At 47.1% G+C, this 15,826-nt stretch overlaps 1 protein-coding gene across 9 annotated transcripts in view; it reads right to left on the bottom strand.

Annotated features, from left to right (window-relative positions):
• Positions 1-8,180, bottom strand: part of DGKI (diacylglycerol kinase iota) — a 226,258-nt gene extending 218,078 nt beyond the window's left edge. For 4 of the 9 annotated variants that reach the window (XM_030040174.1, XM_030040172.1, XM_030040173.1 and 1 more), the window contains exon 1: positions 7,804-8,180. In XM_030040174.1, coding sequence (XP_029896034.1) covers positions 7,804-8,180 — 377 coding nt within the window. The remainder of the gene's footprint in view (positions 1-7,803) is intronic. The other 5 variants (XM_030040167.2, XM_030040168.2, XM_030040169.2 and 2 more) reach the window with 3 other exon arrangements.
• Between the last annotated feature and the right edge of the window lie 7,646 nt (positions 8,181-15,826).

Genomic DNA, 15,826 nt, shown 5'->3' with positions numbered 1-15,826 from the left:
ACCAAGATAGGGGGCTGAGGTCTTTTGTAACAGAAACAAGTGTAGAGAGCTTTAAGGTGAAAAAAACCACCTTCCTTCCTAACCACAGTCACCCCAAGTCCAGTGTTACCTTCAGAGAAGGATTCAGGCACAGTCTGGATAGGGAAGGCTGTGCAGGATCACAGATAGACAAGGTGGTGCTGGTGTGATGACCACATGCATCTTAATCTTCACCAACAAAATCCTCCCTGAATTCATTTATAGGCAAAATGCAAAAGACAAGTTTCCAGAGAGGCAACAAAAAAGCCTTTATGAGTTGGCTGAGATGCTATCGACTTCCCTGTTGGCAGCATAAAGTGGGTTGCACGTGCATCAGCAACGGCCTTACCAGAAGCTCAGCACCCCGAGAGACAGGGTTACGGGAGAATTCAGGGTCTGGCACAACACAGGCACCAGGGAAGCAGTTATGCCCACAGGCCAGCACGTCCACACCAACAGAAGGAGAAAAAGAGAACTAAAAAGTGCAGTAAAGATAGAAATGGGAAGTGAAACCAGAGAGACCTGGTGGCTTTAGCTGGACCTGCAAACATTGGACTCAGCTCTTGGCACAGCACCTTCCGTCAGACCTAAGGCCTTCAACAATGAGCACACACATTAATATTTTATATGCATAAATATGTATTACCTCCAAAGAAAGGACAGTTAAATAAAGGGAGGAAAACTGCACACCATAGGCTGGAATTAGCAACAGAATGACATCCCTTCATCTTATATTCCTGGGCATTTATACAGAGCATGCACCGAGGCTCCTGAACACACAGCTCACCCTGGTACACTTTCCTCAGCCCACACAAGGTCCAGCAATTATTTAGCAGAGTGTACACATGGTTTTCCCACATAGCTGTAACCTGCAAAACACGCAGCAGAGTCCTCCATCCCCATGTCCTTCACCCTGAAGTTACTCACCGTGATGTCACCTTATCCATACACAGCCATCAAATACCCAGCACTAACCCACGTGGGGGCTCCTATAGACTCTGTACACATACATGGTCTTCTCCTAATGTACTCTTAAATGTTTTTTTCATATATGCCCAGACCCATACAGCTTTTCTCTGTTAAGAGCGACAAATGGTCAAATCGTTCAAAAACCACAAGGGGGAGTGGGGGGGAGCTCAAACATCAGGGGCATGCAGGTGAACAGCATAATTGAGTTAATGCATCACTCCCACGTACAAATATTTTTAAGAAACAAAACAACTTTGTAAAGACTGAGACACAAAAAGGAGCTCCAACTTTCCACACCCATTTTATTCCAAGGCAAAGTTCCTCGTCATCAGTTCTGTAACTAGAAGAGGTTGCCACAAAGCTGTGAGCCTCCCTTGCCTGATTATTTTCTTCTTCTTTCCCCTTCCCTCTTTTCCTTAAAATCTGGGAAATCCTTTGGCTGATAGTTGGTATTTCATGCCCAGGTTGTGCTGGATTTACTGATAAAGAAGCAGGAAGACCACAGAAGACTGCTGCACATATGCATCACCTTCCCAACATCTTGGCCAAGTTGGCAAAACAAAACAAAACAAAACAAACAAACAAACAAACACAACAGAAAAAACTGTCAAAAGCCTGGTGGGGCTTCAAGCAAATCATTCCATCAGCCCCCTGACTGACCCAGGCAAGAAGAACTGACTACCTGCTCATTTATTCCAAAGCACTAGTCAGAACACAAGCATTTTTCCACCCCATCAAAACTTATGTGGCATCTGATTCAGCATTTTTTACGCAATGAAATTTTCCACCTGCAACAGTCCCAGGGCAATCTGAGTCTACAGGTCCATGCCTGTGCTACTCAACAGCTTTATTATGCACTCTTAGAGGCTCCCCCTTTCAAATCACTGATGCATTTATCTCTTTCCGAGTATGTACGTAATTCCACTGCAGCTCACATGTAGCTTTACCCAGAGTTGTCATTCACAACGTGTCTTTTGTAAAGTGCTGCTAACCTCAGATACAGAAGGCAGAACACAAGACATGCTCTAAATTCAAAGACAGTCCTTTTATTTTGCGTGACCTAGAGACATTGATGGCCAGACTTGCAGCTGCATCTTGAAGTCTGGAGGGAACTTTAAATGTCAGCCTGGTTTTCCCATAGTATTATTCTTGTTTCTGAACCATCCTAGCCTTTTTCTGCATTTTGCTCCGACACAGAACTTCCACCTCAAAGCTTTATAAATGAAAGAGCTTCATGAAGGCCCTTTCATGTGCCAAAAAACGTCCAGCGATATGCTTTGGGAGAAAGTGATAAAATGGTGATGGATGTTTTGGGTGACAAAGTAAATTGAGTCACTGTTATGCGAGTGGGTGGTAACAATTCTGTACAGTACATACCTGAAACTCTTAAAGACGGTTGTAAGCAGGTCTTATGGGATTAGGCCAGAGAGTGAGAATTATTTTCTTGACATTTGGTAGAAGATAAAAATTCATCCATCATTTTCATGCAGAAGAACCTCACTTGTTTATAGAAATAAGATGTATTAAGATTCAAGGAAACTCAAGTAAAAGACATCAACACAATCAAGAGATCAAAGGCCTGTGTTGGGTGTTTTCATTTTTACAAATGTCATTCAGCTTTAATTATTTATAATGCTTCACAGTACACTAGTAAATGCTGTCATGTTTCATAAAATAATGAAGTCTTAGTAATAGAAGACACCTCTACCATCCTGTCTCTATTTAATATTTACTGAGAAGTGATGTGTGTTTTATGATCATTATCATGTCTGTAAATAAATGAAGCAAAAAATGAGGATGTTTCCTATCCTTAAATTTCTATTTTGGTCTAAGGCCCCATCTGTAATCCCAGGTACTTATATGCTCATCAACAGTGATGAGGCTTGTGTAATCACTGATTTCCCAGGATTTCTCTGCTGTAACTTTTTCCCCTTCAAATGCAGTAACAAAACCACTCTAATTATAACTCTAGCTACTTTTTGCCACAACAGACAAGCAGTTATTGCTGATGGTACGGAAGGAGAGGCCAGCTCGATTCTTGGCTTCTGCTTGCAGAGGAAGGGTCGGGAAAGCACACAAGGCACATCCCAAACAGATTCATTTGGCAAGTCGGGGAGAAACATCAGCCAAGGAAACTCAAACCACCTATTTTAGACAGCAACATTTCTGGGTGGAACTGGACAGCCAACAGACATGGTGAGTTAAGAAAACCAGCACCTCCAGCCACTTTCATTACTAAAAGTGAAACGCGTGATTTCCTGCTCAGGCAAGCCGCCTTAGCCAAAGGCAAAGCACGATAACCGAGCTGCCAACCCACTGCCTATTAGTGGCACAGGACTCCCGAGACGATTCGTTACAGCCCCACTTCTGGAAATCCCCAAGCCATGTACAAGGAAGAATCCTAAAGCCTGCCGCCCGCTGCATCGGGCAGGATCTCTCCACTTGGTCAAAATGAAATTACATTTCTCTAGATAAACTATTCCCTAGTGACAAGTGTTTGCCAAATGCCACCTGAGCTCTCACAAAAGGGCTCTTAATACTTACAACTTAAAACTTACAATGCCACTAATCAAGATTCTCTGGATTTCTAAATAAGAAGAAGAAATTAAAAACCATTTCCATTATAGGTGGTTTTGGTTGGTTTGCTTTTTGGCTTGTGTTGGTTGTTTTGGGTTGGGGGTGGGGTGGTTTTTGTTTGGGTTTTTTTGTTGTTTTTTTGGTTTTTTTTTTTTTTTTACTTTTTATTATTTCTCTAAGCTTAAACAATTAAATGACAAAACTGCATTTCAGCTAAGTTTTTAGAGCTGCAAACACCTGCAGGAAACCTGCCAGATAGAGCTTCACTTCCAAGGTTTTCTCTAGCTGTAGCTTTTTATTGTGGAAATATTCTTACTGAGCATCTCTTTGGTATAATCTGAATTTCTCTTCACTTCAAGCATTACTTTGGGAAAGCTACTTTAATTTCTATTTTAGCTAAAAGAGACCATGAGATTCCTCACAGAACTTTGCAGTGACAAAATAATAAAAATTAAAAGGAAAGAAAAGTTTACCCACTAGCTTTGTGTAACAATGTCTTGTAAATATTCTGCCGGGTCTAGAAATGTAGGGGTAAATACTACTCCAAGAACCAATCTGTAAAGAGCATTTGTCTCTGACAGGGGAACATATTTAATTCACTTTTTTCATTTGCCAATTTCTTCACAGTGGGGTGGGAAACTGACCTTTTGGTTCTATCACTTTATGAAAAAAAAAAAAAAATTCATTTTGTGAGCCCGTAGTTCAGGTTTTAAGCAGAAAAGCCAAAACACCTTTAAGATACTTAATTCCATATTTGTAAGGTAAAAAATTAGCCCTAAAAATTACTGCTTAGCTGTTGGCATTCTGATGTTAGCATCCAACTATTAAGTCAGTTGGCCTCATTTAAGTGCATGAGGCTGAAAAGGGAGACCATTTCTCCGAGCTTTCATTCACTCTGCACAGGGACCAGCTCTGCAACATACCCCTCATCAAGGGATGGACACTTCTGGTTGCAGACCACCCTTCCTTCCTTCCTTCCCTCACCCGGCCTGTACCCCCCGGCTGAGCTCCGGCAGCAGCACCCCTATCACATCAGGCACCCCGTCTGCAAATTAAGATCCACTTAAGGGATGTGTTTTGGCAGCACACACACACACACACAGAAACAGGCACACTTTAAACCCATTAGCTCACGCACAAGCACAGATAAGTGGCATATCCCCACTGTGTATATATATATAATTACAGCATATTACTAGGAAAAAAACAGCAAGCAAACATCTACTCTTAACAGAATGATGAGCTTTTGGTACAGACAACGAGCTTGATGAATGTCAGGTGCAAGGTGGGTATGGCGGGGAACACGGCAAGGTCAAGGGAGTTTCAGCTCCCCATGAGGCACACCTGTGTTATTTAAAGCCAGTTTTTCCTCCTGATGGTTCAATATGGGGGACAAACATGCCTACACTGGTATTTACTACACAAAGTCATTATGTATGTAATACAGCAGTTTCTGCATTGTAAGCCACTGGCTTGTTTTCTGAACTATGTTACTCATGGTTTTGGTACAATTCTAGGGAAACTAACAAGTTATTTGTATGCAACAACTATGGCATTAGCTAAATAGATCTGCATTACAATGAAAGCAGTTGCTGTTTAGCAACAAAAAAAAAAGGGGGGGGGGGGGGGAAGATAAGACTTTAAGCCAGGCTCAGGTAAACATAGTTTCATAATAGGGAATGATTAACATAAAATTGGTACAGGAAATATTTTTCTTCTTCTTCCTTTTTTCCCTTGTGACAATACCTTGACCTCTTTCAGCCACCCATTTCATTCCTTCAATTGCCACCAACAGATTTTTTTAACGTGCATTTTCATGAATCTTTATTATTTTAAGCAAGTTCCAACTGTTGTTTTTTTCTGCATGTATAAATACAGATATATGGGTGTATGTCAGTGTAATGCCCCTGCATAGAGAATCCTAAATGAGCTGTTTGAAAGTCTCTATGAAGCCTTGAATAATTTCTATTGTACCAGTGGATAAAGGAGTCCAAGTGCCAACATAAATAGATTTTTCTTGTATATAATATAGTCATTTACATTTACAAATGTGTTTCAGCACCATAATTTACTGAGAGAAATGGTAGCAATTTAAGGAGTCTGGGAGTGCAGGGTGTGGAGAGCTCAGTGGAGGTCTTTTGTGGAAGTTTTCTACTCTTCTACCTACTCAGATTATTCTCATTGTGGATAAATGAGAGTGCACATTATTTGTAGGAAACCAGCTCCAAAAGAAGAAAAGGTGTGGAAATCCAAGGATGCAGAGAAAATTCACTTTCTCACACATATCCTAAGTCAAGTAGAATGAGTAATATGCATCAAGAGATGCTTAGGAAAAGGCTTTTATATCTGAAGCTTCAGGACTTGTTCTACACTTGCCTAGATGGAGGAGAGGAGAGGAGAGGCAGGAGAAAGAAGAGAAACCCCCCCCCCCCGCATTTCCTCCTACGAGTGTTTATTATAAAACCCTTACAAATATCGACCATGCAGAAAACTTCAAGAATACCCCTATCTTTAACACACTTCTGGATAATCTAAACAACAGGACATTATAAACAGATTTTAATATTCCCCCCCGCCCAAAAAAAGGGAGGGGAAGATGCCAAATTTAATGAAATAAAAAAGAAAATTTAGAGTCTGAATAGAGCACCTCCAAGATTTATTGCAAACACCATGCCTTCTGTACCAAGAGCAGACACATTAGCAAACCTGTCTCATTAGCAACTACATCAACAGCCCACCTACAGAATCTGCCTTTACCTGCAGTAGACAACTTGCCCCTAAACGGCATGCGCTAGGAAAACTGTCAGGGTAGAGATGCAAAAATACCAAGAAATGACTGATGTAATGCTCTTTAGGTGTCCAGTAAGTTTTCCTTTTCACATCACTCACCTTACTGAGTCTAGTATGAATCATCCCAAACTTCACACTCACCAGTGAGACCATTGGCCCTAACGGGGAAGTCTCTATGCATATATGAACTATTATATAAAACTTCAGCTATGAAGAGTGTTTAATTACATCATATTTAAGCCCTACCACATGCAGAGACTCAAACCATTACTAAGCTATCTCAGATGTAAATTGACAGCACATAACAAAGAAGCATATCCACATCAGGGGAGATTCTTCAGCTAACTTACCTAGACCTAGAGGCACTCTTCCCTTGCAGAGACAAAATAAGTAGCAGCTCTGTGTTTTCTGTCCTCCCAGTTAAGAGGGCTCGTCCCTAAGCACGCTAAAATACTGGTTACTGATGGTGTGCTGCCTCTGCTGGGGCTTTGCAGCCAGAAAACAGCCAGAATTAGGTAAGACTCGAGAACTTTTTAGCATGAAGCTTCTCAGACAGCAATCACTTTCAGCAGCTGCTGCCCATTAACAGATCCTGGGTGGTAACAGAAAAGCAGACAAACCCCACCAACAGCCCCTTCGTACAGGTGTATTCATACAGAAGGAAGAAACCCATTTATTTGACATCAGAGACACAGGATAAACGCACAGCCATAAAAATCCAAGACCCTAGCTGTGAAAGTAACACCCTGCTTTGGTTACAGCATGTCATGCGGCACCCCGCTCCCTGCCCGCTCTCGGCCCTCGCCCCGCGGCCACGCGTGGGGGTGTCGGGCAGAGCAGCCCACCCATCTTTTCAACCGCTGGGGCTTACGCAACGGCTGCCGGCACGGGTGGGGAGCGGGCAGAGAGGGGAGACCCGCGCTCCGTGAGACTTCCCACGGAGAAACCCCGCTCGGGAGCAGCGATGCCACCAGAAGCGTTTTTCCGATCCCTTTAGCGAGCGTTTGGAGGCGCCGGGCACACGGGCGGCCGTGATTTTATTGAAAAGGGCAAAGCGTAAGGACAGACCTATTCCCCTGGCAGCCGGGCAAGATTCCCGACTCTCTCCGAGTAACTCTGAAGTTCACCCCCGTACACCGTCTCCCTCCCCATCTCCCCTGGCGCGGCCGCGCCGGAGGAGCACCGCAAACCTGACGGCAGCGGCGGGGCTGGGAGCAGCCCGCTGGCTTAACGGAACGCCGATCTGGGGAGGGGAGATGTCAATTAGGCTTTGGGATGAAGAAAGAGCCCCCTCAGGCTCCAGGGTGCTGCCCTCGCACCGCTGCCCGGCCGCACCGTCGCCGGACCCCGCCTGCCGCCTCCCCACCCGCGGGCACCCCGTGCCCGGGAGATGCCCCCGGGCGGGACACCGAGGGCGGCCGGAGTCCACCCCGCCCACCCGGCACCCACCTGTAGGACACCTGCTTCCTGAAGGTGAGGCTCCGCAGCTTCTCCTCCAGGGACTCGTCTGCCGCCGACAGCCCCGGCTCCTCCGGGACCCCGGCGGCACCCGCCGCCTCCCCACCGCCCTCGGCCCCCCGGCAGCCACCGCCACCCGCCGCCCCCGTCTCCTCCCCGCCGGCTGCGGCGGGGGGGTTCATTGCGGCGGGGCAGTGGAACCGACGAGGAGGAGGAGTGGGAGTGGGGGGGGGGCAGGCGGGGGGCGGCCGGCGGCTGCAGGCGCTGGGGGGCGGCGGCGGTGACCGGGGGGCCGCTGCTGGCGGGGCCGCGGGGCGCGCTGCGAGCCGCGGCGGCTGCAAATGGCAGCGCGGCCGCGCAGCATCCATCGGCGGCCGCACTGCAGCGGGGCATTGTGGGAAACTCCCGGCCGCCCACGCCCGGCCCCCCCCGACACGCCCCTCCGCCGGCCCGCCAATCGCCGCGCAGCACCCGCCGCCACGCCCCCCCACACCCCTCCGCCGCCGCCGCCACGCCCTGCCGCGCCACGCCCCCGCCCACGCGTCAGGGGGACCGTCGGGACGCGGGGAGCCGGGGCTGGCGGGGCCGGTTCTGGCCTCGGCCGCGCCCGGCTCCCTCCTATAGCGTCACGGTAAAAATACCTTCGAGAGCGAGCTCAAGCGCCCCGAGCACCCCGCGATGCCCCCGGTCGTCTGACAGCCCCACGCTGGTTTACCCATTAGTGGCGTCTGCGTGGTTTTGGTTTTGTGGTTTTTTTTTTCCCCCAGGCAACCTCAGTTTAGTACGCTCAGAATCAAAGCACCCCGCTCCGAAGAGATACCTTTTGATGCGAACACCACCGTAAAATAAATCGTCTTCCCGCCTTGTCCCCCCCCACACCGCACCCCGCTTCTCCCTTTTGTTCGCTGGGGGAGACTAAGGAAAACTTTCCAGGGAGGCATCAGCGTGGGGCTGATGCGCTTAAATGTGCTTAAATGCACATGAGCTGACAGCGACAATACGATTAAAGAGTACGGAAGAGGTCAAGGTCTGGGGCTATGCAGAAATTACAGCAGGAATTATGCTCAGCCAGTGCTTTGTTCTCTGCATGCAAAAACTTCTGCAAGGCAGTGCAATCCAAAATGGAAAGAGAAGAAAAAAAAAGAGGAGAAACGCGAACGATGACACTCCACCGAGAGGGCAAACCCCGCAGGAACAGATTCCAGAACCACCCCTTCTCCACGGGTGACTTCCCCGAGTGGCCTTGCCCCGTCTTTGTGGTCCTTGTGCCACAGCGCAGCCAGCGGCATGACGGAAGGTCAAACAGGTAACGGCAGTTCCCTGCTCCCCATATGCACCAGGGTGCAAATGTTGCAAAATCTTGGGTATCCGTCAGACTTATGGCACTCAACAGGTGCTTTGCACTGGATTCTTGCCCCTATTTAAGGATCCAGCCCCTCCAAACTTAGCACATACATCTTTCACCTCGATCTTCGGCAATGACAGGCTCTGCAAGCCAGCCAGTTAACCTTTTCCTGTCCCTTGTTGGCAGCAGAGAAGGGCGATGAAAAAAGTGGATCTTTTTTACTGCAGTTCAAGCATGTAAAAGTTTAGCCAACTTTCAAAATTATATTCTAGCCCTATACATAAATGATGTGTATATTATCTACACACACATATGCTTCCCCCAATATGTATATAAATTTTCTCCCCCAAACCTCAGAGTACTTCTAGTTCCTAATGAAGCACATAGAAGAAGGCGTAATTAAGCAACGTAATACATGGCTTATTAGAAGCAAAACTAAAGCTCTTATGCAGAACCGTTAAAAGAAGGGCTGGATCCTGCTCTGAGCTGCATGCAGAGAGACCTGCAAACCAGCATGGAGCTCTACTAGAATCCATCAATGCCCTTTCCACGGAGAGCTGGGACCTCACTTGGAAAGTCTCCAGCTGAACTTCCAAGGAAATTAGCCACCAACATTGCTAGTGAAAGCATCCAATTTAAGAGCACGTGACAGCTATTTTTTTTTTTTTTTTCAGAAAGAAACTAAACCATTTTGAGGTGGAACTGCCAAAGACCAGTTCAGACCTAGCCCAACAGCCAGCTTCAAGGATGAGGAGCAGTGCCATAAGCCCCTCTCTCATCAGTGGTGTCTTCAAGCTTTTGCCGTCGGTGAAAACCGTATGGTCTGTTGCTATGAGAAGATGCCAATGGCGTGTGCGAAAAATACTTTAACGGCAAATTAATTTTGCATTTGGAGAGCAGAACAGTATGCATCATCTCACAGCTTTATTCTTTTCGCCTTTGGTCCCTATGAGAACAGCTCTGTGGCCTGTGCCCCAGCTAATCGCTCCACCTCCCCCAGAGCATCTGGAGCAAAGCCTAACAACAAATCAGAATTTCCTAACCCCCCCGCGCCAGCGAACATCCACGCCGCTCAGCCACGTCCTCCTCCTCCAGCACAAACCCTATTGTAGCTCCTGCTTGTCAATAACCATTTTGCCCACATGACCACATTTATACTGTGCTCCGGGATTACCTGTTTTCCCTCTGACTGCTGCAATTTGCATGACTCATTTGCAACATGAAGTGCTAAATCGACTTCCTATGCCTTTTTCTGAACATGAGCAATTATGAGAGAATCTGAGGCTGGTGAAGGAAAGCCCTGCTTACACAATTACACCTGCGGCATAGCCGTCAATTGCTGTGGTTTGAGAAAGGCAGCGACAGCAGAAACTTCATCAGAGCATCACGTTTGCTCCAAGACATGGCTGCAGACATACTGCTGGATCAGGAGGGAACGGATGAGTACAAAAATAGATTTTTAGCAGGTTTTGCCAGTATCTGGGATCATCAGCTGGCAAAAGCCTGAATTCCCATGGCCGGGATCTCATTTCTTAAGCTGGCAGCTCAGCCAAGGGCTGGGTTGTTGGGTTAAGAGGAGCACCTCACATCACTCTGCGGTGACTCCCCTGCTCATCCGGGAGAGCTAACAAACTTCAGCAGGTGGGAAGCTCTTTTTCCTGGGTGGAAAATTCTCACCATAGCGCATGCTGTGAATAGCAGGGTGGATGGTGGGAATGAAAGAGGAAATGTGGAGAAAGGAGGGAATTCAGCCTTTTGGAGTAAAGCCAAGGGAAGGAGGTTTATTCCATTACTCACATGCCTGTTAAATCCCATTCTGAACACTCCAGTGTGCACAGGCTGTGTGCACTGCAGTAAGTTTTATTCAGAGTGGGAGGGACTGAAAATCCTATTCCTAATGGAAAAGAGGTGGCTATATGATAAAGGGGAGTGGGGAAGAAAGGGGTGAGGCAACCTTACTTATTCGGTGTGCCAGGCTAGCCAGTGAGAAGTCAGTCTTCTTTAAATGCTCCATATTCCTTAAGGTCATACAAAATTCATCCTCAGGGTAACCCTCAACATTCACCCTCCATTTCCTCCAGGAAAACATACAAACCCACATATATTTATACACATACATGTGTGTACGTATGTATTTGCATCCCTTCAAGTTTTGTTGGTTTTTTTTTTTTAAACATGACTGAACAAGCAGCCAGCTTCCCTTCCCTGATCCAATGCTGATACATATGCCCACAAAAACATTCACTTTTGGTCAGCATTTGAAGTGCAAGTAGAGCACCGCTTATCCATCGGGTAACTGATGGATGCTGAGGCTTAACATCGAGTGATCTGGACTTGTGCAAAGCATTTGACACTGTCCCACACGACATCCTTTTCTCTAAATTGGAGGGACATGGATTTGACAGATGGACCACTCAGTGGATAAGGAATTGGCCGGATGGTCACACTCAAAGAGTTGTGGTCAATGGCTCGACGTCCGAGTGGAAAGCAGAGATGAGTGGTGTTCCTCAGGGGTCAATATTGGGACCAGCGCTGTTTGACATCTTTGTCAGTGACACGGACAGTGGGATTGAGTGCATCCTCAGCGAGTTTGCCAACGACACCAAGCTGTGTGGTGAGGTCGACACGCTGGAGGGAAGGGATGCCATCCTGAGGGACCTTGACAGGCTTGAGAGGTGGGCTCGTGCAAACCTCATGAAGTTCAACAAGGCCAAGTGCAAGGTCCTGCACATGGGTTGGGGCAATCCCAAGCACAAATACAGGCTGGGCGATGAGTGGATTGAGAGCAGCCCTGAGGAGAAAGACTTGGGGGTGTTGGTTGATGAGAAATTCAACATGACCCGGCAACGTGCACTTGCAGCCCAGAAAGGCAACCGTATCCTGGGCTGCATCAAGAGAAGTGTGACCAGCAGGTCGAGGGAGGTGATTCTCCCTCTCTGCTCCCCTCTCGTGAGACCCCACCTGCAGTACTGCTTTCAGCTCTACGGCCCCCAACATAAGAAGGACATGGACCTGTTGGAGCGAGTGCAGAGGAGGGCCACCAAGATGATCAGAGGGCTGGAGCACCTCCCCTGTGAAGACAAGCTGAGAGAGTTGGGGTTGTTCAGCCTGGAGAAGAGAACGCTCCAGGGAGACCTTATGGCAGCCTTCCACTACCTAAAGGGGACCTACAAGAAAGCTGGAGAGGGACTTTTTACAAGGGCTTGTAGTGATGGGACAAGGGGTAATGGCTTTAAACTGAAAGAGGGTAGATTTAGGTTAGATGTAAGGAAGAAGTTCTTCACTGTGAGGGTGGTGTGGCAGTGGAACAGGTTGCCCTGCGAGGTTGTGGCTGCCCCATCCCTGGCAGTGTTCCAGGCCAGGCTGGATGGGGCCTTGAGCAACCTGGTCTAGTGGAAGGTGTCCCTGCCCATGGCAGGGGGGTTGGAACCAGATGATCTTTAAGGTCCCTTCCAACCCAAACCATTCTATGACTCTATGATCACCCTCACGTCAGCAGATGATCCTGTTGGGCAGAGCCGCTACTCCCTGCAGCTCTGCCAGCCTTGCTCTGATTAGCTCTCTGGTGAGTTACTGCTCTCTGCTACATTCTATCTTTTTTACCATTTTTCAGCTATTTTGCAGCACTGCTCCCCTTTCTGCACGTAGACTGCCATAGCTAGAAATATGCTCTGATTCCTGTTGCCACGGTGTTCAGTGAGGTGACAAGGGCCTGATCCTGGCTTGGAAGTGCCTGGGTGCTGCCCCTTCACAAACACCATGGATCAAACCCAGGTTTTTACCAAACAGGTTTAAAAAACAGGGCTAACCAGAACCTAAGCATTTCTTTAGACAGTGGAAGTGAGACAACCCAACAGACATGGAGTTAACTCTACAGTGGTTATCTTTCCTCAGCTGTATTACAGCAAAGATAAGGGCCAGAACTTGTAATTTCCTCCTTACTGGAGATACACAAAAAAGTAATTTGATAGCAACGTATAGAACTCATATGAATACAGCTTAAGATTAATTCAGTAATAAAAAGTTAAACAAGTCATTCCTGGCTTCCGTGTGGACTGTTTGAAGCCCACAAGAGACAGCACCAAGAAAAGGAGAAATCAAATCAATCACTTCAACTTTTTGAAGCACAAACTGGAGGGAGACAAGACACACAAGCATTAGTTATTCAATATGAAGCAAAACACCTTTTTCTTTCTTATTACTGCCTCCTCTGGATCACCTTGCTTTGGTTAATCTGAGTGTGCTTTATAGAGAGGAGGAAGCCACCACTGGTCCCATTTTGCAGACCAGGAATCTGAAGCATGGAGAAGGGTCAGCCAAATTCACCAGCTCACCATGAGCAGGACTAGACCCGGCAGCTCATTTCCTCAGTCCCTATCCAGTGCTCTCTCTCTACGGGACATGGCTCCTACAGAATTGTTTTATTTATGGCAAAGGTGCAAGCTTTTGCTCACTGCTTCTAAACTCCAAGTTAATGAGGTCCATGTTTCTAAAAAAACTAAACGAACCAGGAAAGGGAGCACCAGTAATGAATCTACCATGAAATACCTGCAGGGGTGGTGAAGTCTGTGCTGTTGGTAAAATAGGTACAAGCAATAGCTAACAGTAAAGGCTGAAGACTTAGTACCCACACCACGCCACGAGAGGCATTGCAAGTTGCATTTGGACACCCTTCCTCCTGCCCTGCAATGGGAATTAGCCTAAGAAACAAGTATCAAAATTTAGCCTTGAACTCAAACAGTAACATGCTTTTAAAAGGAGGGTGAGAGGTAGCGAGGCTGACAGCTCATCACCCAGCATTTCTCCACTGTATGTGGGTTTCTTTTTTAATCACAGACTCCCTGCAGCATCACCTGCTGTGTGATGCTTTAAGGGTAATACTGAGACCAAAGGAGATTCTTAACCAATCGTTAATCACCAGTCGGTGTTTTGTATGCTCGGAGGAACTGAGCTCAGCTAAAACTAAGCTGAGGGTAACTTCCCCAATCAGTCACGGTCTAATGATTTTCCTCTAAAAATGTTATGTATGGCTTGATGCTGCTAACAAGTGCCCTGGATCAATAGTTCTGGCAAGTGAAATTGCCTGTTCAGAAAGGGGCACCCAGCAGCAGCAGGAAGAAGACGGTGGCTGGAATAACCTCTGAAATGATGAGAGCAAAGGAGTGGGGTGCAGAACTTCAAGGACAAAGTAAAGCCCTTCTCCCCTCACCTTCCAAGGGAAAGCACCACAGACCTTCTTCATTCAGGTACAGAAACCAAATTCTGTGAGAAAGAGCTGCTTCATCATCTGCTGTGACCGAGGCAGGGTTAGATAATATGTTCTGGTGCTGGAACCGGGCTCCGTCTGGGAGAGCTGTTCTGCTACAGCACCGCATGGATGCTGCGTGTGTGATGAGATAGACCAAAAAGACGGGATAGGTGAAAAATAAACCTCTCATTCCATTTTCCTTTTCTTGTGATACTGAATGGTGGTGGGCAGCAAAGACAATCCTTGGGTTAAAAGGACCAGGGTAGTGCTTAGGAGAGGTTGGGGTTTTTTTTCCCTTCACTACCTATTTCTTTTGCTACTTTAACCTCTCTAGCCCAAACCCAAGGCGTTTCTGAAAATCCACATCAGCCACAAATTTAGTGCAGGCCAGGGTGTTCCGATTTTCACGGTATGCTGCCTTGCCCAACCTCTAAAGCAGCCTTCTTTAAGAGGCCTTGAAAAGGAGGCACCAAAGCCATCTGTCATGCTCCCATTTTCAGTTCAGTAAAGCTAGAACTACTACTTCCATCGCTAGTATTTCCTGCGGCGGATAAGCTCTTGGTTGCTATTGTATGGATGCATGGTACTCATATACGAGGTCCCCTTCTGAGCTGAAAACTGGCATAATACGAATGACTATACCATTTGTGCAGCCAGCTCTGCAGTGGGTAATTTTCACATCTGCACTAGGCCATCCATCACCAAGCTCCCTGGATGGCCAGCAGAGCCACGGAGTCCCCGAACTGGAAGAAATGAGGTATTTTCTTTTCCGTGTCTACTCAAAGTAGCAAAGGTCAACTCTGTCCCCTGGCTGGATGCTGCTTCTGGGCTGCAGGGCATAACCTCGACTGTTCACACAGGCAAAACAGCAGCTTCTCAATTGCTGGAGAAGCCCCTGAGCTATCTCAGGGGCGAGTCAGGGTAAGAGAAGGAACTGAGGCCAGCAAAGGACTCAACCCCTAAAAGCCAAAGCAGAAAGAGGTCTTTTAAGAGTTTAGTTTAAGAATTAGTTGCCTAGTGTACAGTCTGTGCGGGGAAAGGCCTTACCTTCCAGAGGGCTATTTAGCCCACACAAATCAAGCTCCAGCATGCTCTAGCAGACTGGTATCACTAGTCTGAAGCTAGTGCCCCCTTCAGCATCAGCCTTCCTCGATCCCGCTTTTAGAGAGAGAGAATTTAAGATTAATGTGGCTGTATCGCCTAGTTGCACTCAAGTGCCATTATCATTATTAAATGCCATCAGCCTTTGCCTAATTTCCACCCATTATTGACAGATGTAATTCTCTGCTAATCTCAAAAAAGGGAATGGACAGCCAGCTTCAGTAAAAACCCACGCCCCTGCTTTTAACCTTCTCTTTCTAGCAACGTGCTAAATTACCAGGGTTCTGCTGCGTTGAAGATGGACACATTGCGCATAGCAG

This window comes from Aquila chrysaetos, chromosome 17 (genome assembly GCF_900496995.4).
Source record: "Aquila chrysaetos chrysaetos chromosome 17, bAquChr1.4, whole genome shotgun sequence".
Taxonomy (NCBI): Eukaryota; Metazoa; Chordata; class Aves; order Accipitriformes; family Accipitridae; genus Aquila; species Aquila chrysaetos.
This window is presented reverse-complemented; position numbering and strand designations above follow the sequence as displayed.